The following is a 27,593-nucleotide window of genomic DNA, read 5'->3' on the forward strand; positions in this document are numbered from 1 at the left end:
ATATATATATATATATATATATATATATATATACACAATGGAAAAGGTTTTGTGCAATGTTTATTTTTCATTTTTATAGAATATGATAAATTATTTCTGTGATTTACTACCTATTTTCTGATTCTTACTTTTTAGGTCAGTCTGTAGGCCTTTGGTTTGTGATAGGCAGTCACCTGTGTAGGTGCGTTCTTTCGTTAGGCTTATTTTTTTTCACTTTGTGAAAGGTATCGTAAGCCTAAAAGTGACCCTTTCGGTGTTTGACCCCATAGACGCGTAAGCCTAACATGATTATCCCAGATGTCTCTTTCTAAGCTCATTTATGTTCGCAATAGCTTTGAATTTCAACATTCAGATGTAGGTTATCAGAATTGAAAACTCAGAAATTAAATCGAGAAAATATCTCTCTTGACATATGTGGCAAATGAGTGATGAATTGGTACCTTAAAATAATTTTTGGTGTTTTCTAAATTGATTTTATTTTCACAAAAGTTTTTCACTTGATTCTGTAGAAAATATTTAGAAGCTTCATTTCGAAAGAAATCAAGAATATCTTCTCAACGGTGTTGTAGAAAATATTTAGAAGCTTTATTTGGAAAAAAATCAAGAATAACTTCCCAACGGTGTTGTAGAAAATATTTAGAAGCCCTATTTCGAAAGAAATCAAGAATATCTTCTCAACGGTGTTGTAGAAAATATTTAGAAGCCCTATTTCGAAAGAAATCAAGAATATCTTCCCAACGGTGTTGTAGAAAATATTTAGAAGCCCTATTTCGAAAGAAATCAAGAATATCTTCTCAACGGTGTTGTAGAAAATATTTAGAAGCCCTATTTCGAAAGAAATCAAGAATATCTTCCCAACGGTGTTGTAGAAAATATTTAGAAGCCCTATTTCGAAAGAAATCAAGAATATCTTCTCAACGGTGTTGTAGAAAATATTTAGAAGCCCTATTTCGAAAGAAATCAAGAATATCTTCCCAACGGTGTTGTAGAAAATATTTAGAAGCTTTATTTGGAAAAAAATCAAGAATATCTTCCCAACGGTGTTGTAGAAAATATTTAGAAGCCCTATTTCGAAAGAAATCAAGAATATCTTCTCAACGGTCGTCCAAGTTATTCCGTCCGTATGTACGTTGCCAAACACCGCTTAATTGCATCAGTTTCCTTGAGGTGGGGCGTTTGCCTATTTTCTGAAGAATATGACGTCTGCATTAGCAAATACAGTCTGCATTGCGTCAGTAATAGGGTGATTTCATGTAACTTACTGTGAAATAAGTTTTCATATCCAGCGAGAGAATAACATATGAACGAGAGAGGGATGTGGATTGCATTTATTTTTTATCAATAATATGTATAATGAACAGTCTTTTCGGCCAAACCTAAAAGTCTCTTTTTTTCTTCTTTCCAACAATCCAGGACGAAGTACTCTACAATGATTATATGCCAAAAGGAAAGAGAATATACCAAGTAGATACAGTTATATCACCATGAATGACTGAAGACCTAGAAATTATTTTATGATATAACTGTTGCTGTGGAATGTCTCTGATGATTATTGTAGATGGGATAAACCGTTTTATTTACTGGTACGCAAACACGGGAGATGTCTTTCATCAGCAATAGAACTTAATATTTGCCAGTTCAATTGTATGTAGTCTTTCAGATCGAATTATTACAGAATAGAATTCAAGTGCAATGCCCATTGTTAGGTGATTTAGATAGTCGATAGAATTCAGGTGTAATACGCATTGCCGTGATTTAGAATGTCAATAGAATTCAGGTGCAATGCCCATTGTTATGTGATTTAGATAGTCAATAGAATTCAGGTGTAATGCGCATTGCCGTGATTTAGAATGTCAATAGAATTCAGGTGCGATTCCTGTTGTTATGTGATTTAGATTTTCAATGGAATTCAGGTGTAATGCTTATTGCTATGTGATTTAGTTTATCAATAGAATTCATTTTTAATTGGCATCATTATGTGATTTAGAATATCAATAGAATTAAGGTGCAATGCCCATTGTTATGTGATTTAAATTGTCAATAGACTAAAGGTTCAATGTTTATTTCTATGTGATTTATTTTCAATTGAATTCAGGTGCATTGCACAACCTACCTCTATATCTGAAACAGGCTGAATAGAAAACAGAGTCTAAGAAAGGAGAGATTGAGTACCTATTCCTATTCTGTGGGAAGGCAAGTAAGCTGAGATGAGGCCATCTATAATCTCAATTGATTTGTTAACTGACGGACCAAGGTGATCTGAAGACTAAATGACCTGAGTGTCCCACTCGTGAAGAAGATAATATCTGGGTTAGGCATTTGAAATTAGCAGACATGTTTTTAAGTTACGTGGATTTAAAATGAGTGTTAATTGGTAACACAGAACTGAAATTTTGCTTTGAAATTCTTAACGTTGAGTGTTAATTGGTAACGTAGAACTGAAATTTTGCTTTGAATTCGTAACGTTGAGTGTTAATTGGTAACATAGAACTGAAATTTTGCTTTGAAATTCTTAACGTTTTGAGTATTAATTGGTAACATAGAACTGAAATTTTGCTTTGAAATTCTTAACGTTGAGTGTTAATTGGTAACATAGAACTGAAATTTTGCTTTGAATCTTAACGTTGAGTGTTAATTGGTAACATAGAACTGAAATTTTTGCTTTGAAATTCTTAACTTTGAGTGTTAATTGGTAACATAGAACTGAAATTTTGCTTTGAAATTCTTAACGTTGAGTGTTAATTGGTAACATATAGAATTTTATTTTAGCAAATATTATTTTTGCAGCTCGTTCAGTACTGTGCTGTTTTTCATCATAGATCCACTTCCTTTTTCCATTTTATTTCAATATTTAAGTCCTGCGTATTTACATTATTGGGGGTAGTTTTATCTTGTTTGTTTTACTATGACTGAAATCCGCTTGTCTTTTCCAAAACAAATCATTGTCATGGAGTCCCTTACCAATAACTCCAATCCAAAGTGATTTGTCTAGTGATGAATGAGAATTTTCATGACCTTGAATAGGAATATTTATTTTTAATCAATAAGGGATGGAAATAATTTTTTCCTGGGAGGTTGAGGGAAAAACAATTATACGAAAATGACTTAGCGTGCAAAGTAAACTTCTACATACTAGAAAGGTAATGTCTGGTAGAAAAAAAATGGGGAAATAATACATGAATAACAACTGAATTACCATAAAAAACAAATGAATAGGCTCATATATGAACATCAAATAAAAAGCATATCAGAATAACTCCAGGATCTTAGATACACCGTCATGGTCGCAATGAATTTATTAGTCTGGTGGCAGAATAGGGATTTTGGGCTTAGGTGTGTTCTGGCGCACATACAATGTTTTATTGGTGATTCGGGTAACAGACCATACAGTATCAAAATCTGCATGATGCCATTCTGTCATCCTTGAGTGATTTTTTTATGGGCAAAATACAAAATGACCACCGCCGAAATCACCGAAACCGGATTTTGGCCTATTGTTTCGCCTAAAATTGACACAGTTCTGATTTTGGTGTCTAGTCATATGTTTTAGGAGTCTGGGAATCCATTAGAACTCACCAATGAGCTTCTCATCTCTTCCCTGAACCAAAATACCAAATATCTCTGATGTCTACAATTACTAATGTGATAACATTGCCAAAATTTGGAAGGGTTGATGGCTACATAGTGGTTTAAAAAGATAATAAAATAAAAAAGAAATAAAAAAAGAAACTGGGGAACAAAATGATTTATTCACCAAATCAAGGAAAACAATATACAAACATATCAGCATCTGGTGGTAGCCTATTAGAAACATCTCTGCTGGTGATCTGCCGGACGGGAGATCTAGTCCCGCTCAAACTCGATAGTTTCTTGTAGTGTCTGCAACCTTTCCATTCTTGTGAGCTAAGGATAGGGGTTGGGGGAGACTATAGGATTACCTACTGAGTCATCAGCAGCCATTGCCTCACCCTCCTTGGTCGTAGCTTGGTGGAGTTGGGGCTTGGGCACTGATCATATGTATATATGGTTAGTCTTTAGGACATTGTCACTGCCCCTTGCCTCTGCCATGCATGAGTGACCTTTAAACAAGGACGTCAAAATTATACACAACTATATCCACATATCATCGTCATTATTGTGATATCCTAAAAGTCACTCGTCTTCATTGGAGTCTTCATTGGATAGAGCAGATGATTTGATTTGTACTCACAACAGTCTTCTGCACCGTGACATCCACACAAAACGGAGCATGACAGTCTTGCTGCAGAACAACTGCACCTGGCTGTTATACGAGGTCGAGCTGAACTGTAGCCACACCTGTGATCATCTTTTAGGACCTCATCGGGCTCGCATGTAACATTTAGAGGGAAAGACAATGGTACCAACGTGTTGAATGCCACATCTTTCATCTTTCATGTGTTATTATTCAAATATTGATGGGTCAGCTTCCAGTGTTATTATTATTATTATTATTACTATCCAAGCTACAACCCTAGTTGGAAAAGCAAGATGCTATAAGCCCAGGGGCTCCAACAGGGAAAAATAGCTCAGTGAGGAAAGGAAATAAGGAAATAGATAAATGAAGAGAACAAATTAACAATAAATCATTCTAAAATAAGAAACAACGTCAAAACAGACATGTCATATAATAACCTATCAACAACATCAAAAACAAATATGTCATAAATAAACTATAAAAAGACTATGTCTGCCTGGTCAACAAAAAAGCATTTGCTCCAACTTTGAACTTTTGAAGTTTACTGATTCAACCACCCGATTAGGAAGATCATTCCACAACTTGGTCACAGCTGGAATAAAACTTCTAGAGTACTGCGTAGTACTTGATATATTGTTGCATGATATATTGTGGCTTGCACATGTGCTCTGTGCACATGCTCAGTGAACGCTTCAGTGGTCATCGGAAGGGTCTTAAGCTTTGATCCATAATAGGCAGTAAGGAATGATGTCACTTCCGAGGTTATATTTGATAGATATGCATCTAGGTGGCCTAAGGTCTCCAGCTGGTTTGACCTCCATCAATAATTTTGCAGCCGTACCTTTGCCTATCCCCTGCAGCTACGAAACAGTGTCACATCCTAAGATGACATGTACCACCAGGATCTCAGAAACAAATTACATACATCTCTGGGTTGTAGCCCTGATATCAACTGATGTCCTGCCTTGGCTGGTTCCTACCATAACAAGATCACAGGTGAATGATTCTGACTTGAAGAAGTGAAGCAACAACACAAATTTCATTGTCGTCAGAAATTACTCTACACATTGAGCTCCTATCAAGGCTATGTGAACCATTTGCTGGACAATCACAACATTAGCTTCTCGTGGGTAATGCAAAGATCTTGTTGCAGTGTCACCTCTCTATCGGACACCTGAACAGGAGTTGGATATTGCCCAGTTCAGACCAATTGCTTCTCGGCCAGCAGTTCAGCATGGTCCATGATATAAGTGCTTATCAATTTGATCAGCTACAACTTGTGCTCCAGTACATTCAGGACGCCTTTTTTTTTTTTTTTTAATAGAAAGTGGCGTATGCAGGTTCCGTTTGTGTTGGCAGCTTGCCTCCTTGCCAGCAGGTGTTGTGCGTATTACATTCCTTATACTGTACAGTTCTCATAGTATTTGTTGAACTCCAAGTATATATCACATGACTCCAACCTTTCGTTCACATAAGCAAGCAGGTTCAAGATGAAGTCCACTACTGTTCCCTTGGCCACTGAATCACCCATAGCACTGCACAACCATTGATAATGAATGTATCAGGACTGGAGAACAATCGAATGGATACGTCTATGGGAATTTCTTCTTCAAAATTGAATTTGTCTTTGTGATGCACATTTCACTGAGATCGTTTGATATTTGGTTCTTCTGTCAACTTGGTCTACCTTTGTAAGAAGCGTTTCATGTGAGTCCTTGAAGTATACATTGAAGCACAGTTTCTATGTACAAACAAGGACCTTGAAGTATCTTGTAATATGGACGCTAATGAAGCATGTAACCCATCTCCCTTACATTTACTAGCATTTACAATGGAATTGATTCTGTCAGGTCTTGCAACTGTTAGAGGTGTTTCACTATCACTATAGTTCATGTAACTATTTAGAAGGTAAGGGCAGTTAACCTGCGGTGCAGAATCCATCTGCAAAAAAGGTGCACAATCACCAAGCAAATTTTTAAAAGGAAACACCTCAAGATATTTGTATGTTATTAGGTTCACAACAATGATGTAATATTAGCATGATTAGTACACAAGTATGTTTGAAGTACATGTAGAAAATCACAATGTGTGAGTATGTGTGAAAGAAACACATATCAAGACTATCATAGCAACTAATTTACCATACATGTTTGCCTGTATTGGTATATAAGACAGTATTGGTTAAGCGTGTGTGTGGATGTTGGTAAGGGAAATGACATACTTTGAAATGACACGTTACTATGTTATGCTTATACTAAGATCAGAAACGCAATGTTTCTGTTAAGATCCAAATCATTTCAATATACCCGTATACACATCATATAGTTCTACATGAGTGTGTCACATGTACGTCAAAATATGCTGTTATTATAAAGAGAGGTGGTGAAAAAAGACACAAGAGGGGAGATAGAACTTATGGGTGTGTTCTAATCGATTCAAAATCCCTTAAAACATGATATGACTAAACACCAAAATCAGATGTCTTGTGTCACTATATGCCAAAATTGGGTTTCGGTGATTTCAGCGGTGGCCATTTTGTATTTGGCCAGAAAAAAAATTGCTCTAGGATGAAATAGTGGGATCATGCAGATTTGGGTTCTATATGGTCTGTTCTACCAGAATCACCAATAAAACATTGTTTGTATGTACGTCAAAACACACCTAAGAATGCGTAGGTGAAACTAGCTGTCAGTCTGTTTGTAGATTTCATTCTTGTAGTTCCTTGGAATGTCGAGGAGGTTCAAAGACTCGTAGTCTATGAGAGGAGAAAAGGAAATAGATTTTTTTTTTTAATTATGATTTTAGCTAATTTCCTGTCTGATTACTTCACTTTATTGGTATTGTTTTATATTTTGATAAAAATTCCTGATGTGACCTTAAACGAGAGCCACCAATCACAGTTTAGTTTATTTTTGAGGTAGAGGTTTGTGTTGTATGCACTATTTTTATGTATAAAGATTAAGCACCATTTTAGTATGTTCTTTCACATATTTATCGTCCTTCTAATCTTTTTGAATTTCATATTATTTTAGAAACAAATGTATCATTTATTGGGGCATTCTCCAGATAGGATTGTACTCCTCTAATCAGGGAAGTATCAAGGCGTGACGCCCCTGGAAGTACCCCCATACTCCTGGGATGTTTGAACAATTTTTCCAATCTTTTACTGTACCTCCTTTTCCACATCCTTTTTTTCTGTCTTACTCCCTAAGCCTGTCAATCGTATCAAAGCGTCCCTGCAATATTCAAGCATTGGGGGTAATGCATTAAGAAATCATCAATAGTTAGTGACGAATTCTACGATGTCATTATCATAGTCAAAAGTCAAACTTAAACCAGGATGAGGAAATCAGAAATGGCCTCATGGGGAGAAGCCTTTTTAAGATGAATAAAGTTGAATTAACCTGACAACAAAAGAAGCAACAAACAAAACTAGATCATCTTTTAGTATTAGAACCTCTCTTTAATTTCTAAGTTTAGTTATCTTATAAGAATGATCTTCATGATTTCTATGAAAATGGGTATACTGTATGCGCAAGAATAAAAGAAAACATTTTGGAATAATAAAAAAAATTGCAGTTGTATAACATTATAACCCCTCTTTTAGTCCTCCCCCCTCCCCCTCGAGAACAGGAGAAAAAATCCAAGAATTGTCCCTCCGCCTTCACTCAGCAAAGAATATCTTAGTCTTTAGAAAACCGATGGAAAATAAGATATAAACGATTATCGTTTGCATTTTTAAGTTTTTATATATTTAAACAACTTATCAATAATTGAGAAGAGAACTTTTAATGAGTAATACTAAATTAAACGTTGGAGTACGAAAGTTTGGATGCATTACTGGAACATTTGACTAATTGTTCAATTGTTGCTGTCAGTCTGTTGGAACGCCTTAGAAGAAAGGTGGGGGGAATTCTTCAGGTGATTACAAGTGGTTGTAAATAAATGAGTTTCTGTTTTGTTTTTTTAATAGCCAGTGTAGTGTAAGGCTGATATTCCCTTTGTGTAAAATGAGAGTAAGTATATTATGCATTGATTTCTAGCGAAACTGGAATTCCACATACGAAATTGTCGACTGCTGGTTAGTTCCAGCTTTGCAGGTTTCCAAAGGGCAAGGTTTAAGTAGCATGTCTCTAAGTAACACTCCAAGAGGTATTGGTAGCCTGTGTATAATGCGGGACAGGGACAAGTGCTTAGAACTCACCTAACCTAAACTCCACCACCTAACCTAACCTTCACCACCTAACCTAACCTTCTAGCTCTGTCCTTACCTACTTACCTAAAGGACGAGCTAACACCCCTGCGACGCCTATAGACTACTGTAGTCCTAGGAATAGTTGAAAATAAGCGAGCAATTTGGCATGGTTGTCATCATTGGTCCTAACCTAGTGATCAGCATTTTCAAGGCTTTGCAGAATCAACGTCATCATCATAATTGTCATTTCGGGCTATGTTTTCCCTTCCGGTGGACCCCTGATGTTTGTCGTTTAAATCATAGTTATTCTCGTGAATCAGTTATTCTTCTTTGCGTTTTATGAGATGAAACTTGATCAAAAGGATGAGACTGACTGATTCCCCATAGCTTTTGAAGTAAATATTTTGATTACTTAGTTATTATAGCTAAAGAATTTTGAAGATTAACTTCTAATTTGTATTTCATGAAGTTGATATTTTTCAGTTAATTTAATTAGTTGTTCATCATGAAGTTAATATTTTTCAATCAATTTTCGCAATTAATACTGGATTTTAACTATCAATCCGAAATTTCCATTGTATACTTTATCAATTCATAGCTTCCGTCAAGGATAATGATAATGTATATAATTACAATATTGCCAGAACCGCAAAAATGAAAAAAAAAAAAAAATATTACGAGTTTCTTAATTTAGTAATTATTCAAGTCTAATTATAGGAATGCAAATAGTTATATCGATTGGTTGAATGGGTGTTTCTGGAAGTCCGTAAATACAGGAATATTCCAAAAATTCCAGTCAAATTGGCGTCAAATTTCAACTAATTCCAAGGAAAGGTTTTTCAGTGGATTAATGTTTATTGATGTCCTCTATATAATACAATAAAAACTTTACCATGATCAACTTTGGGGAAAGAGGTTAAGGCGGCCAATGTGAAAAATGGCCACCCAATTGTTCCTATTCAATTAACATGGGTTTTGTGACTAGCTTTTAAATTCATAAAGAAGAATTATTTATTTCATCTTCATTACTATTTCAGAACATAATTCTTAAATTTAATCTAGCATTAGGTGTAGTTTTTATTCTATATGTGAATATGCAATGATATATGCAGTGTAACCTTTTTTTATTCGATAATCAAGGGAAAATTTTAATAGTTTTAGGGAGAATATGAGTACTTTTTGTCTTGATAAGCTATCGCATACTTGAAACAATGTATAAGGCTTGTATATAAAGATTATCAAAATTATTGATAGAAAGATAAACTATAGACAATAAATATTAGTACAGACATGCGTCCGCCCAGCAAATTACAGAAAACATTAGTTCCAACAACCGAGGTATATAAACTCCGATTTTGATAATGTCAATGTCCATACTTAATTTTAGTGCTGTCTTTGACCGTGTTAATCATGAGGCCCTTGTTTTCAAACTGAAACAGTTGGGAGTGGGTGGGTCGTTTCTTAGCATTATTATTGATTTTTTAAATAATAGATCTCAAAGAGTTGTTGTTGATGGGCACAATAGTGAGTATAGGAATGTGATATCCGGCATTCCACTGGGTAGTGTTCTTGGCCCATTACTTTTCATACTATATACACATGACATGTGGTTTGGCCAAGAAAACACGCTTGTTGCATATGCAGATGATGCTACTCTCTTTGCATTAATTCCATCCCCTGAATGTAGATCTGGGGTTGGTGAATCCCTTAATAGAGATTTAGCTAAAATTAGTGCATGGTGCAAATTATGGGGTATGAAGTTGAATCCTAACAAAACTCAAAGTATGATTGTAAGTAGGTCAAGGACGGTGGCTCCTCAACATCCGGGTCTCAGTATAGATAATGTTTCTTTAAATTTGTATGACTTTTAAAATTTTAGGGGTGTTTCTCGACAGCAAATTTACTTTTGAGAAACACATGAGATCTGTGTCTTCTTCAATTGCACAAAATATTTGCTTATTGAGAAAGTCTTACAAGATTTTCGGTGATCAATCTATTCTGAAGAAGTGTTTTAATTCTTTCATTCTACCTTGTTTTGAGTATTGTTCTCCTGTCTGGTGTTCAGCTGCTGATTCTCATCTTAATTTGTTGGACAGGAACTTACGGTCTATTAAATTTCTTATTCCTGATCTAGATATTAATCTCTGGCCTCGTCGTTCAATTAGTTCATTATGCATGTTGCATAAGATTTTTCATAACTCTGACCATCCTTTACATTCAGATCTCCCTGGACAATTTTATCCTGTTCTTAATATTAGGCTGGCAGTTAATTCTAATAGCCAGGCCTTCTCCATCATGAGGCTCAATACTACACAGTATTCTAGAAATTTTATTCCAGCTGTTACCAAGTTGTGGAATGATCTTCCTAAGCGGGTAGTTGAATCAGTAGAACTTCAAAAGTTCAAAATTGGAGCAAATGTTTTTATGTTGACCTGGCTTACATTAGTCTTTATATTGTTTATATATGACATATCTGTTTTTGACATTGTTAATAGTTTATATAAGACATATCTGTTTTGACGCTGTTACTGTTTTTAGAATGATATATTGTTAATTTATTCTCATCATTTATTTATTTCCTTATTTCCTTTCCTCACAGGGCTATTTTTCCCTGTTGGAGCCCTTGGGCTTATAGCATCTTGCTTTTCCAACTAAGGTTGTAGCTTGGCTAGTAATAATAATAATAATAATAATAATAATAATAATAATAATAATCTATTAAAACAGGACAAGCATATTTTATCGACAAAAATTGTGTTTTTTATTTCGGGCTAAATACAAAATATATTATCTTGTCGAAATAATCATGTTGATTGTTAGCCGTCCGATACGGCACAAGTATTCTTACATATTTGAGAATAGCAACATGCTTGCCCGGTTTCAGAATAGCTACCTTTGTTAGAAATGTGCACAATGGCATCCTCTATCAAAACCAGACGAGTAACTTCGGGGGGACCTTTCTAGTGCCAATATAAGACTTGGCTTCTGGAGGGAAGTTTTTAATATAGGAATCGGGTTGATTTTGCACCTCTTTCTAGAACAAACAAGTCTCGAACGCTCGGTCGAAGGCATCGGATTTCGGAGCGAGAAACTGAACCTATATATCGTTTGAGCAATTCGATCCCCAACTTCCCTGTACGAACACGAGTCTCCCATCTACGTCCATCATCAGTTGTTAAAAACCCTGTACCAATGGTCATAACATTGTGTGGAAGTTGATGAACGATATCCTCATCGGATTCACAAGCGGATGATTTTAATGAAGATATGAAATTCATTGGGAATTATTTTAGAGATGATAATATTAACAAATTATTGATTAAAGCTTTTTTTTTAATCAACGATTTACTTTTCAAATAATAATGTCAATTTCATTCCCCCTGACTTTTGTCGTTGGCTTAAATGCAAGATATTACAAAATCAAAATGGTACACCCCACCCGACCCTACCCCACCTCACCCGCACCTCCCTGACCGGCCCGGCCCCACCCTCCCCTCATCACCCCGCTTTTCCCCACCCCACCTTTCTTAGGTTGTACTTTATAATCCTTATTCCTTGGTGGTTAGCACCAGGGTGGCCGTGGAGCTCTCCATGTGGCCCATAAGGTACAGCAGATCATTTTTCTAACTACCCCATAAATAATCACTATAATTTAGCATACATATACAAACTTACTAGTGGCTATCTTCACACCAGAATTTAATCAACTTGATGAACAAATATTATTGTAGATTCCTGTTCTTTGGCACTAACATACGAAGGGTTGTTCGTTACTTCTTGAGCGGTTAGCACCAGGGTGGCAGTGTATCTCCATAAGATACAGCAGGGCATTTCCTAAAACTACTCCTATATACACTCAGCACAACTTTGTCTGCTTATACGAACCTATAACTTCGTGACATCCCTTCAGAATCTGTAATGAACTATATGAACAAACCTTTTCCACATATTTCCTGTACTTTGGCATTACCCGTTCAAAATATCGAACTTTGTTGAACTTTGTTCATTGTTCATGATAATAAATGTTTCTAAAGATGGCTACAGTAGATAGCCATAAGTTGATGACCTCATTTTTACAATTTTTCATTTTTCCTTTTAAATGTAATTGACACTTTTTCATTTTTCATTTTCAATATAATCTTACATGGTATTTGATATGCACATTTTTGGTGAAGCATTCTCTGCCGGGTAATCTTAGGATTATTAAATATAATTGATCATTAAATATAATTGACAATTTTTCATTTTTCTTTCTCCATATAATCTAATACGGTATTGAGACGCATATTTTTGGTAAAGCATTCTCTGCCGGGTAATCTTAGGATTAATACTGCATGTTGTCTGAAAGGATTTTGGCTTTGTTTGATGCGTTTTAGTGATGTATCCTTTACCCCTATACAATATAGTGGTGTTTTATAAAGAGATATAAAGGAAGTTCTTTTTATACCATCTTGCAACTTTATGCTATAACAAACCTTTTTTCCCATCACAGCTATACGAATATTACTATTTTCAGCATTTTTAGACAAATTGGTACAGGTTGTGGTAAACAAATAATAAACCTTATGAATGGGCGTTAGGAGTGTTGGTGAAGTGCCAAAAAAGATGACTAATTGCAATAATTACAGAGGCATCACACTTACGTCCGTTGTCATGAAAAAATATAGTATGCTCATTCTAAAGAGACTAGAGAGAAATATTGATGAAAAGTTGAGGGATGAAGAAGCAGGATTTAGAAAAGGTAAAAGTTGTACTGATCACATTTTCGTTTCAAAACATGTGGTACAGCAATGTATAGAATATACAAATCCACTTTTGATGGCATTTATGGATTATGGAAAAGCCTTTGATAGTGTTCACCTGCCAATTTTGTGGAGAATCCTGCATTATTATGGAGTTTCTCTTAAATCTGTAAATTTGATTGTCTTCACGAGCATAGAAAATGCAAAGTTAATGTTAGTGGAGTCCTATCAAATGAATTTCCAGTGAACAATGGAGTACTCCAAGGGAATATGTTGCCACCTATGTTTTTTATCTTCCCCATGGATTCTGTAATGCATAGAACAGTTTGAGATGTTGGAGAGGGATGGGACTGGATTGGTAACAGGAAATTAGCAGACCTAGAGTATGCTGATGACGCTGTCCTTATTAGCAGAACACCCAAGGACTTGCAAAGCTTGCTTACCAGAATGCATGAAATATTACATGAGGTTGGGCTCTACATAAATAGAAGAAAGACAGAGGTAATGAGAATGGAATATGTAATGGAAGATGAAATATCATTGGAAAGTTTGAGGTGGAATCATTTAAATATTTATGAACTATGATCTCTAATACAGGATCTTTAGAATTTGAGTTTAATGAAAGATTGAAAAAACAAATCAGACAATGGGTAGGTTAAGTAGAATTTGTAAATGAAGTCGTCTTAAATTACTTATAAAATTCAGGCTATATATCCCTTTACCGAGATTGATGTTACTGTATGGACATGATTCGTGGTTTGACAACGAAAGAATCTTCAACAGATTTAGTAGATTTGTGAACAAAGACTTCAGAAGAATATTGGGAGTTAAATGGCAAGACAGGATCAGAAATGAAATTATAAGAGTTTACTCGAGTGCCATATGCGGATGAGATCACGGTGAGGGGTAGAAGGAGATGGTTTGGAGATGCTCTTTGCACTCCCCAAGAAAGATTAGTGCAAACTTTCAACTGGGCTCCTCAAGGCACCAGAAGAGTTGAAAGACCCAGGCCTACATAGCTGAGGATTATGAAGCAAGTAGATGATGATGAATGGAGAAACGTTGATTTAAAAGCTCAAGATAGAGACGAGTGGCGAAATTTAACAGAGGCTCTTTGCGTCAGTAGACGTAGGGGCAGATGCTGAAGATAATTTTAATGCTATTCACAATTTTTTAATCATATCTGATTCCATGGTGATGGTGACGTGATTTTGTTCACTTCATCTTCGGTCAGCATCACCGGGAGCCCACGGTGAGAAAGGTGTCTGGAAAATGAGTTGCTTTACTTCATGCTGTGAACAAATATGACCTTTCTAGGGTTGTAACAAGGTCTGTAGACCTTGGATTGTACCTTAGTCCTTAGTGGTTAGCACTATGGTACCAATTTAGTTTGAACCATTCTCTCTCTCTCTCTCTCTCTCTCTCTCTCTCTCTCTCTCTCTCTCTCTCTCTCTCTCTCTCTCTCTCTCTCAGTAGCAAGTGAAGGGCCTACCTGTTTGGAGAGCAAAGAATCCTACGTGACGTACAGAAATTCCTAGCGACTTTTCTCTCTTTCCCAGCGCGCTCGACGAGGGAGAAAAACTGGTATTCGTGGGCCTCCTCAAAGCGGAATTTCTAGTTTCTTTGTAACATTGGCTATTATCATATCCCGTTTTCGCTCCCTGTTCCTTTTCCTTTTTTTTTTTTTACACTGAACCCTCTTCTTCGCTTGATATATATATATATATATATATATATATATATATATATATATATATATATATATATATATATATATATATATATATATATATATATATATATATATAATTTTTATTTAGTGCTATTGCCTCATGCATCGTGAAGATTTTTGTTTCTCAGACACCTCGTTTTAAGCATAGTGAAAAGTTAACTACTATGACTACATTTGTCGATATATAAACATCATTATTTTATGACATTTGGGAATGCAGGCATTGGAGTTTATGAACATATATCTAAATTTTGATCCAGATTTATTGTACCTAAATATTTCATGCAAAAAAATCTGATATACGAAATATTAATTTATCAGTTCCACAAAATTCTCCGTTTATGATATTATGGAATATGGTTAATTCTATGCGAGTGAATCAGATAGTCATAAGTGACCCATAGACATTTTTCACGACTCATTCTACCAGGGATGATGGGATACAGAAATGATGAAGATGAATTGCTGATGTATAATGGGAAATTAAGGAAGCTCTCCTTTTTCATTTGTTGTTGGTGTTGATGCTGATATTTGTAAACCGTTGTTTGTAATAACCACACAGCAATGATGATAATGGTAATAATGTTTAAACCACCTGATATCTTTTAGGTGCCAGTTTCTTGTTAACATGAGCGACAAATCTATATATTTAGTATCATAGTGATTTGTGTGTTTACCATAACCAACACAAACTAACTCTATTTTGCCAGTTTCGGTCCTCGTTTCAATTAAAAAATAGAAAGACCAGTAGATGCTGCTATGAATCAGGTTACCATACACTGAGTCAAAACTGACTAGGTATGAGCTCTTTTTACTTAAAAAAGCATTCTTTAATTTCTTTCTATTACTCTGAATCATCCTATGTTGTCATATATCCAATTATTCATTATTCATGACTGATTTCTTGTGAATAATCTTGTGTTTTCTGTTTCACACAATCTTTGTTTATATGTTCACTATGCATGATGATTTTGCTGCAGAGGTCGTCTTCGTCAAGTTACTATATAGTAAATATTGTTGCTGGTTTTCTTGTATAGTGGTTAAATTAGTTCCTGTTGAACTCTTGAAGACTTGGAAGGAGCATTAAGTAGTGATACTTGGTTAATATCCCTTGAGGCGCCGATTTAATGGCTCACTATGACGGGTGTTAGATATTCCCACCTGATCTCCTTTTCATGGCCTCATTTATAATTGATTTTTTCCTATTTTGCTTCTGAAAACTTCCATTTTCCCGGACACGTGATGTTTCCCTCCCAAATCCAAAGCATCCTCTGCTTCGTTATAAGATTATACTTAGGTTAAGAGTTGAAAACAAAAAGCAATGACGCACGAACATCTCAGCCAATCCCCTTGGCCGAGCCTGCTCTCCTGACAACCACAAGTCCACTTTTCGCTTTAAATCGCTTCGTGATCTAACTTATATTTCTCTCATACCATTTATTGACAATGTCATTTACATTTGAATAGCATTCTGTAGTTTTCCAACTATTGTGTTTCAAATAAATGGTAGAAATAAATATATCCATGTTCCTATTTTTATTCATTGCAATATTACTCGGCAACTCGATGGGCGGAGCGTGTTGGGAGCGTATATAGGACTTCAACGAGCTACACTTTAGTCACTGTATCCTCAAGGTAAAGGGAGGTGTCTGTTGAGGCATTTGTTCGTGTCTGTGTGGTACTTGGCCGATACCAAACCATTTATGGATAAAGAATAAAAGTGCTCAACAACAACAGTCAATCATATCTAAGGATTTCTACAGTGACTCGTCAAGCCAAAAATATTTTTCGTTTTCCAGCAGTTATCGTCCGAAATTTATAACTTCGAAACCTAAATCCATGGTTCCATGTTCAAGAACATTGAGGTTATCGTGGAAAGATGAACCTGTCCTAAAAATTTTAGACGAATTGTGAACTATTTTGTAAAGAAAAAATAACGATTAAAGTGTTCTTTCTGAAAACATTGTCGCCGTTCATCTTGGATAACTATCTAATCAGGGTGCACTCGTTGAAGCCACCATGGTAGGAATCGTACGTGATATTGTTATACCCGTGAAGGGGGGCACCGACCCTGTGTTCACCATAGTTTGTGAAATTCAAACTACGCCTGGTCCTCACTATTCGTACGATGGGGATTATGAAGGTGAAGAGAGTCCGCACGTCACCAGGTTATGGAAGGTAAGCTTGTTGCGCATTGTAGTCTGCTTCTCGATTGTATGGCCAAGAGGTCGTTATTTAGATTCATCTACACTGTTAAAAATTAGCCGTAAAAACGGTAAAAATCCTGGAATATTGCCAGACATTTTCTGTTTTAAAAAACGGATATATTTACGTAAAGGAGTGATTACGGCCACCAACCCATAAAAGATAATAACAAAGTTGGGTGAAAATTACAGTCTTCTGTATTTTACTGAATACGGCTGAAACTTAAAATTTTTTATAGAGAATTCCTGATTAAAATTACGTTTATTTTAAACAGTGTAGGCTTTGGGGGACGATTAATTTAGTCTGGGAAAGGTAGCAGGTGGGCTGTTAAGGTTGCAAGACAGGCCAGGAAAAGCCAATAGTTTTGGTGACGCTCTTGGGTAAGTAAAATTGGACAATTCTCCTAGTTAGGCTAAGGAAGGCATTAAACGATTATGCAGAGAGGCTCTATTTATATATCGAACGTAAGAGGTTCTATATTTAAGATAATTATTTGATTTAACTTGAGTAATTTGCGTTTCAAGGTCACAACTTATCGTAGAACTGCAATGCTATGAATAAGGTCACAGGCTGCCCATATTTTACATAGGTTGCTATAAAAAGACCATTACATTCGGAACTGAACATTCCATAATTCATGGTGTTTCAAATGAACCTTGGCTGTGCATTCGGAATTGACAAACATCTATGCCTTCCCGACTTATGTTTAAAAAAATCCCAGCAACTGACGATCAATCTAAATTTAATTTGACTGATGCATTAGGTTTATTTAAATCAACCAGTAACACTTTCAGGAGGTTTTGGTTGGAAATCGAAACATTTGAATATGGCGTGATTGAAGGTGGTGCTCACATAATTGAAATTTGGCCAAGGTTACCGTATGAGCAGGACTTTCAGTTCAAGGCGAGTCTGATCCTGGGTCAGAAAGCTTGTTAGAGGAAGGTGGTTACGAAATATTTTTTGACCATTCTCTTCCAGTTTTGGCCTGAAACACTCTCTCTCTCTCTCTCTCTCTCTCTCTCTCTCTCTCTCTCTCTCTCTCTCTCTCTCTCTCTCTCTCTCTCTCTCTCTCTCTCTCTCATATTTTCAATTTCTATTATTGAGGTTTTGTGTGTGTATATATATATATATATATATATATATATATATATATATATATATATATATATGTAATGTGTGTATGTATATATGTATATAATGTGTATATATATATATATATATATATATATATATATATATATATATATATATATATATATATATATATATATATATTATGTTATATGCACTCTATATAAATGTCTGTGAATATACAGTATATGTGTGTACACAATATATGATTCATTTGCTGTGTCTGAAACGAACATAACACATTTTCGGATAAGATAAACACCAGGTATGAGAGGATATTATTGTTTATCTTGATAGATGTTACCTCAGGTTATAACACGCCACCAATATATATATATATATATATATATATATATATATATATATATATATATATATATATATATATATATGCTGTATGCCCGTGCATGTATCCATATAAACAATGTCAGTTGAGACTTAAAAAGAAGCATACTTTCCCTTAAAGGTGGAGTTGCAAAAGATGAATCGGGTTTGGTAACTTTTAAAGTTATTAGGTCATGACCCAAGTTCCCTTTGTTTTGGGTACTCAAGTGAGTTAAACCGAGCAGTTTTTAGTTTGTCACAATTGTTCTTTAACAATAAAGATTTTTCACTCGACATTCATCTTCTCGTTTCCTGGTGCTCGTTTAAATCGCTATTCACCCTTTTATTATCATATATTAGGATATTTTATATCCTTTGCCATTCCTTGCCCTTTAGTTTTTATAATCACTATCAGTACTATCTTCGCTCTTTCAAAGCTGGTGGCGTTGCCGGCTTAGCTCCCCGTAGGGAGTAGGTAGAAGACCGTACCCATATACAGGATTAATCCTGCCCATATATTATTATTATTATTATTATTACTTGTTAAGCTACAGCCCTAGTTGGAAAAGCAGGATGCTATAAGCCCAGGGGCTCCAAAAGGGAAAATAGACCAGTGCGGAAAGGAAAATATTTTGAGAATAGTAACAACATAAAAACTATGAAAACGTTAACAAAACAAGATGAAGAGAAATAAGATAGAAGAGAGTGCTCAAGTGTACCTTCAAGCAAGAGAACTCAAAACCAAGACAGTGGAAGACCATGGTCCAGAGGTTATGGCACTACCTAAGATTATAGAACAGTGGTTTGATTTAGGAGTTTCCTTCTCCTAGAAGAGCTGCTTACCATAGCTAAAGAGTTTCTTCTACCCTTACCAAGAGGAAAGTAGCCACTGGACAATTACAGTGCAGTAGTTATACCCTTGGGTTAAGAAGGGGTAATCTTAGTGTTGTCAGGTGTATGAGGAGAGGAGAATATGTAAAGAGTAGGCTAGAATATTCATTGTATGTGTGTAGGCAAAGGGAAAATAAACCGTAACCAGAGAGAAAGATCTAATGTAGTACTGTCTGGCCAGTCAAAAGACCCCATAACTCTTTAGCGGTAGTATCTCAACGGGTGGCTGGTGCCCTGTCCAACCTACTACCTAGGACGGTGGACTTAAACTACGCTGTGCCAAATTCTTATTAATGTTATTGATTAACAATTCATATAAATTGGGGAAATTAAGAATTCTCCTGGTAAATCTATTTTGTTTCTCCAATGAGCCGTTTCTCCCATGCTCCCTGTAATGGGGCTATGATCCTTCTGTTACATCCACTTATGTGATATTTACGCTGTTGCCTCGGCGTAGATGCTCCTTAAACGGCCGATGTTGGCCTGTTCCTCACTGCCCACTTTCTATCCTTGTACAGTAATGCAACTGGATTAGGCAAACTAGTATGGATTAAGCCGCTTCGCCGTAAAATAAAAAAAAAAAAAAATAAAGCTATTGGAGGTTATGATTGCCTCCCCGAATTTGCCAAAAGTTATCGAAATTAAGATTTTGGTTTTTATCTCTTAACAGAGATGACAGAAGGTTATCTTGTTTTGTTTTTTCTCCCCCCTAGATAAGAGTAGTGATTTTATATGTAAAAAGAATTAATAGGATTGGAACCGGTGCATAGTTTTTACTCTTGAAATCACTCCCTCCTCACAAGCTTTTCTGGGTAAACTACTACTTGCAGGGTTCCTGAGCGTGTTTATTCATATGCTATATAAACATATGCATTACGCACAAACGTGCGTCAGTGTAACACATGTAATTTGTAACGGCTTTATTTATTAGCATAAACAGACTCGCGTCGTGCTAATAGACGATGTAGGGGACTTGATGGGAATTTTACATTTCCTGAATCATGTACCCCTATAAGATAAACATGATTGCCATACACTTTTTATGTAGCTACAGTTGATACAAAAACTTTTGAGATATGTTTGTCATATACCCTTTTTATGTAGCTACAGTTGATACAAAAACTTTTGAGATATGTTTGTCATATACCCTTTTTATGTAGCTACAGTTGATGCAAAAACTTTCGGGGTATTGGCCTATATGAGCAACACCTAGTTTCGTGTAGGTAAAAAGACTAAACACAAAGCTTACTCGTCATCCTTGTATAAATAGTCCGTGAAATCTTCCTGTTAACATTTAAGGATAAGTAGACTTTTTGTACTAAAGGGGGGAACTTGCTTAGTTGATCGTATTTGTGTACCCTCATGAAATGTTAGGTGTGAAGGATATTTGCTTACATTTTTGAGACATCAGTTTGCCTTTGGTATTGGTGGAAGCATGTTCTCTTGAGAATAGTTTTGGCATTCTGAGGAAGGTAGTGCTTTACTATTTGTGCATCCCAGGGTAGTAAGGAATAGTGTTCAATATTTAGTTTCACTATTGTGTTTCCTTTTTAATGTGTGAAGGATGATGGCCATGTAAGTAGATGGCTGCTGAATATGAGTGTTTTGTCAGCACAGTGTTTCTAGTTTTACATTTTTTTAGACACTCTCTCTCTCTCTCTCTCTCTCTCTCTCTCTCTCTCTCTCTCTCTCTCTCTCCAATTTCCTTTTGGTCGAATATGCAACAAATATTTCAAAAGTTTCTTATTCAGCCTCACTCATCATTTTATGAATATTATGGATAAAAAGAATCATAAAAATTATGTGGTGTACACTTACTGTAGGTAGTGGTTAAGAGATGCCATTGTTTTTGCTACATGGACCCGACCCTGTTCCATCACGATCCTAACAAAAAATGATGAGTGACTTAGCAAATGCTGGGAATACTCCTGTCTAAAGTGCTAATCTATTATCCGTTCACAACTCCAGCTGCTTCTAGTCCAAGAAAGGGTTTGCATTTCGCCAGGATCAGCAAAACTGTATTAGTCAGAACCACCTATACTAGGTTGGTTTGCTGAGCGCGATGAGACTAAAATCTCCCACTATCGCCAATCTGCACTGACCGGCGTGGTGATGAAAACTGACCAAATCCGTTAACAAAGTGCTTATTAAATATTTTAATTATTGTTCTTAAATTACTCCCATGCAGATTATGTAATACTAAGTATGATGATTTTTGTTCATATGGTCTTTGTATTTCTTTGTAAGTGGGGTGTATGATATTTGGTTTCTCAAATCTCTAGGGGACCAAAATATTCTTCCGGCAGTCAGAGGAGAAAGTTGTAGGTGGTATTACAGCAAGGGCGTTGCAACACACAGTAATGCCTTTCGGTCTACATTCGTGACTTTCAAGTTTCTCAAACGCACGTATTGTAGTTTGCTACACTATTGGTTGCCCTTTTACTCTCTCTCTCTCTCTCTCTCTCTCTCTCTCTCTCTCTCTCTCTCTCTCTCTCCCCCCGATTCTTTTATTTCAAATGATCCGTAAACTGGTAGCTTTCGTTTTTCTCGAAGCAAGGTCAAAGTACAAAGTTGCTGTTTTACAGCATTTGCAAACATCCATAATGTAAAAGGTCATAGTTTTAATTAATCTTCGTGTAACGCAGTTCATTGGTGGCTAAACCCATATCTGTCTGAAAGGAAATGGTTAGAATTCCTCGTTTGTGAAAGCCGATTGTCCTGTTTGGCACGACTCCGGACAGTCAAGGACAGAGAACATGCCTGGGTTTCATCTTTCCATGTGCTTCAAGAAAAAATAAGATAGAAATAGGTCCTCCCTGACCCGTCGCTTCCTAGAATTACCTTTTTGTTTGTTTCAAAGATTATGAAACGGTGAATGTCTTAGATGTACTAACACTATTTGTTAGAAATCAAGAAATAAAAAATCCCAATCTAGACGTAAAATTTTTTCCACGCGAAACGTGTTTTGTAACAGTAACATTTATCTTAGGAAACTGATAATAGTTAGCCCCCCCCCCCTCTCTCTCTCTCTTTAATTTTTTATTGCTTGTATTGGTTGTAATTTACTTGTTTTGTCTTTAGCTACACACTCATGTAAAATAACCCAACGGTTTCCTTAACGTAGGTGTTTCAAGTGTACAGAATAAAAAGTTTTTTTTTTTCCTAGAAATAGGGCCTTCGTAGAGGTTTACTGTTACTCAGAAGTGTGGGAATATTTTGCTACATTTTCTCTTTGTTGTGTTCTAGCCTTGGAGCTGTGAGAGATGGAATTTATATCTTTTGGAATAGTCTGTTCTCTGTTCTGTCATTTTGTTGGTCTTCAAGGGATGTAAATTCACTAATCTCTCACGAGTTCCAGACCACTAATCTGTAATTTGTTTATTATTATTATTACTGGAAAGTAGCCCGGTGAGCAAAGGAGATAAGATAATCATTAAGCTATAGATGAGAAGTAATGGATAAAAAATATAGAAATATTCTAACATCAGTATCAACGTCTAGATAGATCGTCATACATAAACTATGAAAACAAAGACATTTAAACATGTTCAACATAAAATTATTTTGAAAAAATAGTCGTCTGGAAAAATCTGAATGCATTGGATGATCATAATTACGAAAATTCTTATGCACCATGCACAACGAACTAACTGAACGACGGTGCAAGTGATTAATATCCAGATCAGGACTAAGAAAGCAAGTTAACAGACCACTTATTTTCGTCCAAATTAAGATGACACTCGGGAGCTGAAGACCAGACAGAATGAAATAATTATAACTCATCAAACTTGTGATATTTAAACGTTTTTCAACTTCTAAAGTTGATTATCTCGATCCTGAATCAGTAAGTTCACCTTAAATTTTACAAAGGTTTTGGCGAATATCTAGTTTGAGGCACTTGATCTTACATTAGTAAAGAATGGAGATATTTTTTAAGAAGAATTCTATAGTTAAGAATGTATGTTTTTGTATGCTAAAATATTCATATAGAATTATTTTCTTGGTTTTATTTAAAACTTAGCTTCACGAAAATTATACCACTAAAGTAAAACGTTTTGTGATCAGAACCTCTAGTAAGATTAATCCTGTCTCTCTTGATGTAATTTTCATGTTAGGTGTAAACAAGGAAATCGTAGAATACTACCCATAGTACACTTCACTACAGTATTCGTGATATATGATATTGGGAGAAACGGCCAATATTCCAAAGCATTTGTCAAATGCCAAATAATTGCATCTAAATTAATTTGGTCAAATAGCTTTTAGGTTACGCCATTACTGTGCTTTAGAAGCGACTTTCTCTGCATGCACGTTCCATGATTGCATAGATTTTGCACAAATGGCCATGGATTCAGGGGAGGCCGTTCAGTATCAGTCTCCAAATTGATATTAGGGTTGGAAATAAACTATCTACAGGAATTGAATTATGTTCCCATTATGATATTTATTGCTGTTTGAATAAGTATTCTGGTGTCAGATAGATAATTATGAGGAATACATAACCATCTAACTTTGATATAGTTTGCCAGAGTTTTGAAGGGTTACCATATATGCAAGTGATTTAGCAATTTATTTTTGTTACTTAATGCACATTTTAAAGAAAGTTCCTTCTGAATTCCCCTACAAACTTTAGAGAGAGTTACAAGGATTTTGGATGTCTCAAAGACTTTTTAGTCCATCCGCAGAGACTCCATTTGCTCATTGGTAGAGGGATTTAGTTTGAGCATTTAGAGAGTTCTTATGATCTTGTGTAACTTATTCTTGAACTCGTTTACCGTGTTACTGTTTAATACATCCGCTGGAAGTCTATTCCAAGTATTTGCTACTTTGTATGTAAGAAATGGCCACATTGAGTGGTGGAGTAACTTTTCAACTCCAGTTTGTATCTGTTACCTCTGGACCGATTTTGGTTAAGCGTGAATAGATTATTGTAATATCCATGTTTTATTCCCTTAAGAATTTTGAATGCCTCTATTAACTGTCCCCTTAGTAGTAGAGTTTGTATATTAAATAAGTTTGAGAGAGAGAGAGAGAGAGAGAGAGAGAGAGAGAGAGAGAGAGAGAGAGAGAGAGAGAGTGGATGGATGGTGAACAGTTACCAATAAAGTGTTCAACCTTCAATTTCATTTTTTGCCTTAGGGGTTGGCAGTAATGGCTTGATTTCATTTAGTTATTATAAGGGACTCCTCTGGGAATGTTCATGAACTCGGTCGGTTGTTTCCAATATTTAGATGGCCAATTGCATAAAATCAGGTTTTGTTTTGTTTTTTTTCCTCTATATGAATCCCATATTTTTATTTTAGCCTCATTAAAAATTTTCTTTCCACTTTGCACAGATTTGGTTTTAATTTAGTAATCTAGAATTTTTTTTTTCATAGCATCCTGCTTTTCTAACTAGGATTGTAGCTTAGCAAGTAATATTTTGTGTATTTTTTACAAAATTTCACATATAAGGAAATATTTATCAAAGCAGTGGAATTTTTATGGAGGCTTGAAGATTGGATTAATTTTATTCACTAAATGAAATCTAAATCGGTAGTCATTCTAATGTAGGTCATAGAATAGAATTTATTCAGTCAACCTTGGATAGAAATTTTAACTCGATGTCTTCATGTCTTAAATATTTGAGTGTCGTGTGAATATCAATAACGCACGTCTTACTATCTCTTTCAGCATAAGACTTTCTCAGGCAATTTTCATTAAATGCTAAAGCACTTTTTGTGGCATCAGTTATTTTAAGGCAACAATTAAATTTTTCTGTATCTTTTGTCTTCAGGAATAAGATTTATGAAGAGTTATTTAGAGTAATACATATTTTTTCTGTATCTTTTCTTGTCTTCAGAAATAAGAGATATGAAGACAACAGAATTCTTGCTGACAGCTGTTTTCGGTAATAACTAATGTGTTGAGCAGCACTGGGCAAATCTCTTTCCCTTCAAAACTATCCCAGAAGACAAGGAAAGATTAATGCCTGAGGTTCTTTAGCATTTAATGAAAATTTATACAAAGTATATTAAATTAGAAGTAAAACTATATAAAGACTTCCATATCCAAAAATCAGAGATTAGGATTTATTAGTCCGAAAGTTACTCGTGTAAATCTTTCGTGAGGCTGTGATATTATGTAAATTTTTTTTCTCTTACAGATGGCGTCCGCATGGCGGGTGATCTCCTTCTTCCTGGTAGTCTTCGTTCTCCCTACAGTGTTGATATCGCTGCCTTTGTATGCCAGGTACCACCTTTATCATGCCAGGCACCTCCCAATGACGGAAACAGACACTAGGGCACTCAACCACGCTGTCTCTTCTTTTTGGTGTCAAGTGAGTACCATGTTAGTACAGTAGTTAGAATTGCCTTAATAGATCATCTTTATTCTCTGTTCATTAGAAATGGCAAAGGAGTCCTAACATCCTGAATGAGGTATGAAGAGATTTTTGTATTACTGCTTTAGTGAAGCTGGATACGGCTGTTAAAACTTACGAGGTGGAAGTAGTTAGCTAGAGTGGCCACTAAACAGGCCACTAAGCTCCCATTTTATTTTTAGCTGCTGGATAGTTCAGATGTACTTATCTGGTTTTGTAAATATTTTGCCTTTTCTTTTAGATACACCTGTTGACACATTGTTGTGTGCTAGGGATATTTAAGAAGAAAGGATTTGCTTTTGTTTCCCGATAACTGTAGCTGCATGAGAGTTTCTGTGCAAACCTGCCAATGTCTAAATACTTGTTCCTGTTAAGACAACATTCCTGTTTGCTATGCATTCCCTTGTGACGACAATGACAGAGTAACCCTGAAAAAGTTGGCATTCCTTGGACATTGATGTGTTCCATCAGAGGAAGAAAGTTTGGTGCTACAGTGTGTGCAGTATCTTCATAAGAGTTCCTGTCATCTCTTTCGCCATGGGAATGTTGTTATCGGTGTGTACAATTCAATAGTTCATGTTTGTTTCTGTTCTGCCTCTTCTTTGTTAATCTTCACTTCTCCTTCTAGAAGAAGACAGAGTAGATGTCATCAGAGTAGTTCAGGAAGTCTTAGCAGCTGTCGCATACACGTGACTCCTACCGTTTCTCTCTTGTAGGAAAAAAAAGTCATGATATTTGAGTGAGCAGCGAGAGCTGTCCTACAGTGGGTAGAAACAATACTGCTCACAACATTAGAGAGGTGCGCGAGTGCTCATACACCTTTTGCCTGTGGTCGGTCTCGTATCTGTGAGTTGTCTCATAATGCAATGAAACGCTGGCAATCACGACTCTTGTAGAGGCTGAACGCACTGCTGGTTGGAATAGAAGGGTGCCTCCCTTCTTCCCCCTTTCTGCATGATCTCTTTCGGGAGGGAGAGGGAACTGGTGTTTGCTGAGAGTTGTCCTTTGACAGGAAAAAAAACATTGATAAGCACTGCTCCTGCACCTGCACTTGGTCTTGTATCAATTGAGGGTGCTTGCTGAAAACATTCCATATTGAGAAGAAATCTTTTCCACTGGTATGGAATAAATTTTGACTAGAAAACACCCCCCCCCCCTCCCATCAATACAAGACCACACAGGTGTAGGTACAGTGCTTATCGATGTTTCTTCCCGTTAAGGGACAACTCTCTGCATGCACCAGTTCCCTCTCTCTCTCAAAAGAGAGGTCATCCAGGAAGGGAGGCACACTTCCATTCCAACCAGCAGAATCGTGATTGCCAATGTTACTTCTCGCCATAGTGGGAAGAAATGGTGGCACAACTGTTGGTATCATACCAAATACAGTGTCCACTACTGAATGCTGCTACTTATCTCCTGAAGGGAGACTGATCAGTCAGAGTTTTGCATCTCCAACTGATCTCTCCCCACTTATGTGAGGATGGTATGTATGGCTCTGAAAGTGACAAGAAAGACGAACAGTACGTATCAGAAATATGCCTAACCTGGATGTGTTTTACTACTTATATTGGGTCTTCGCGTACCTTCTGGTGCTCGATCTTGTCCTTTTGGTTCTTAGTTTTCTAGGTAAGTGACAGCACAGCAGATGGATTATGGGTGAGCATATGAGCGTGATGACACTAGCAGATCAGTTTGTTTCCCATAACTAGCTGACTGATTCCACACAGACTGCTCACCAAGTGCATTAGGTTTTCTAGGGAGATAATAGTCCAGCAGCAGGATCATGGGTGAGTGTA

At 36.0% G+C, this 27,593-nt stretch overlaps 1 protein-coding gene across 6 annotated transcripts in view; it reads left to right on the plus strand.

Annotated features, from left to right (window-relative positions):
* Window positions 1-27,593, plus strand: part of LOC137630599 (uncharacterized) — a 451,564-nt gene that overhangs the window by 411,447 nt on the left and 12,524 nt on the right. For 3 of the 6 annotated variants that reach the window (XM_068362189.1, XM_068362188.1, XM_068362186.1), the window contains one exon: window positions 25,582-25,755. In XM_068362189.1, coding sequence (XP_068218290.1) covers window positions 25,582-25,755 — 174 coding nt within the window. Of the gene's footprint in view, window positions 1-8,146; window positions 8,233-16,491; window positions 17,064-20,767; window positions 20,909-25,581; window positions 25,756-27,593 lie in introns of those variants that run through there. The other 3 variants (XM_068362190.1, XM_068362187.1, XM_068362191.1) reach the window with 3 other exon arrangements.

The sequence above is a fragment of the Palaemon carinicauda genome, chromosome 38 (assembly GCF_036898095.1).
Source record: "Palaemon carinicauda isolate YSFRI2023 chromosome 38, ASM3689809v2, whole genome shotgun sequence".
NCBI classification, from domain to species: domain Eukaryota; kingdom Metazoa; phylum Arthropoda; class Malacostraca; order Decapoda; family Palaemonidae; genus Palaemon; species Palaemon carinicauda.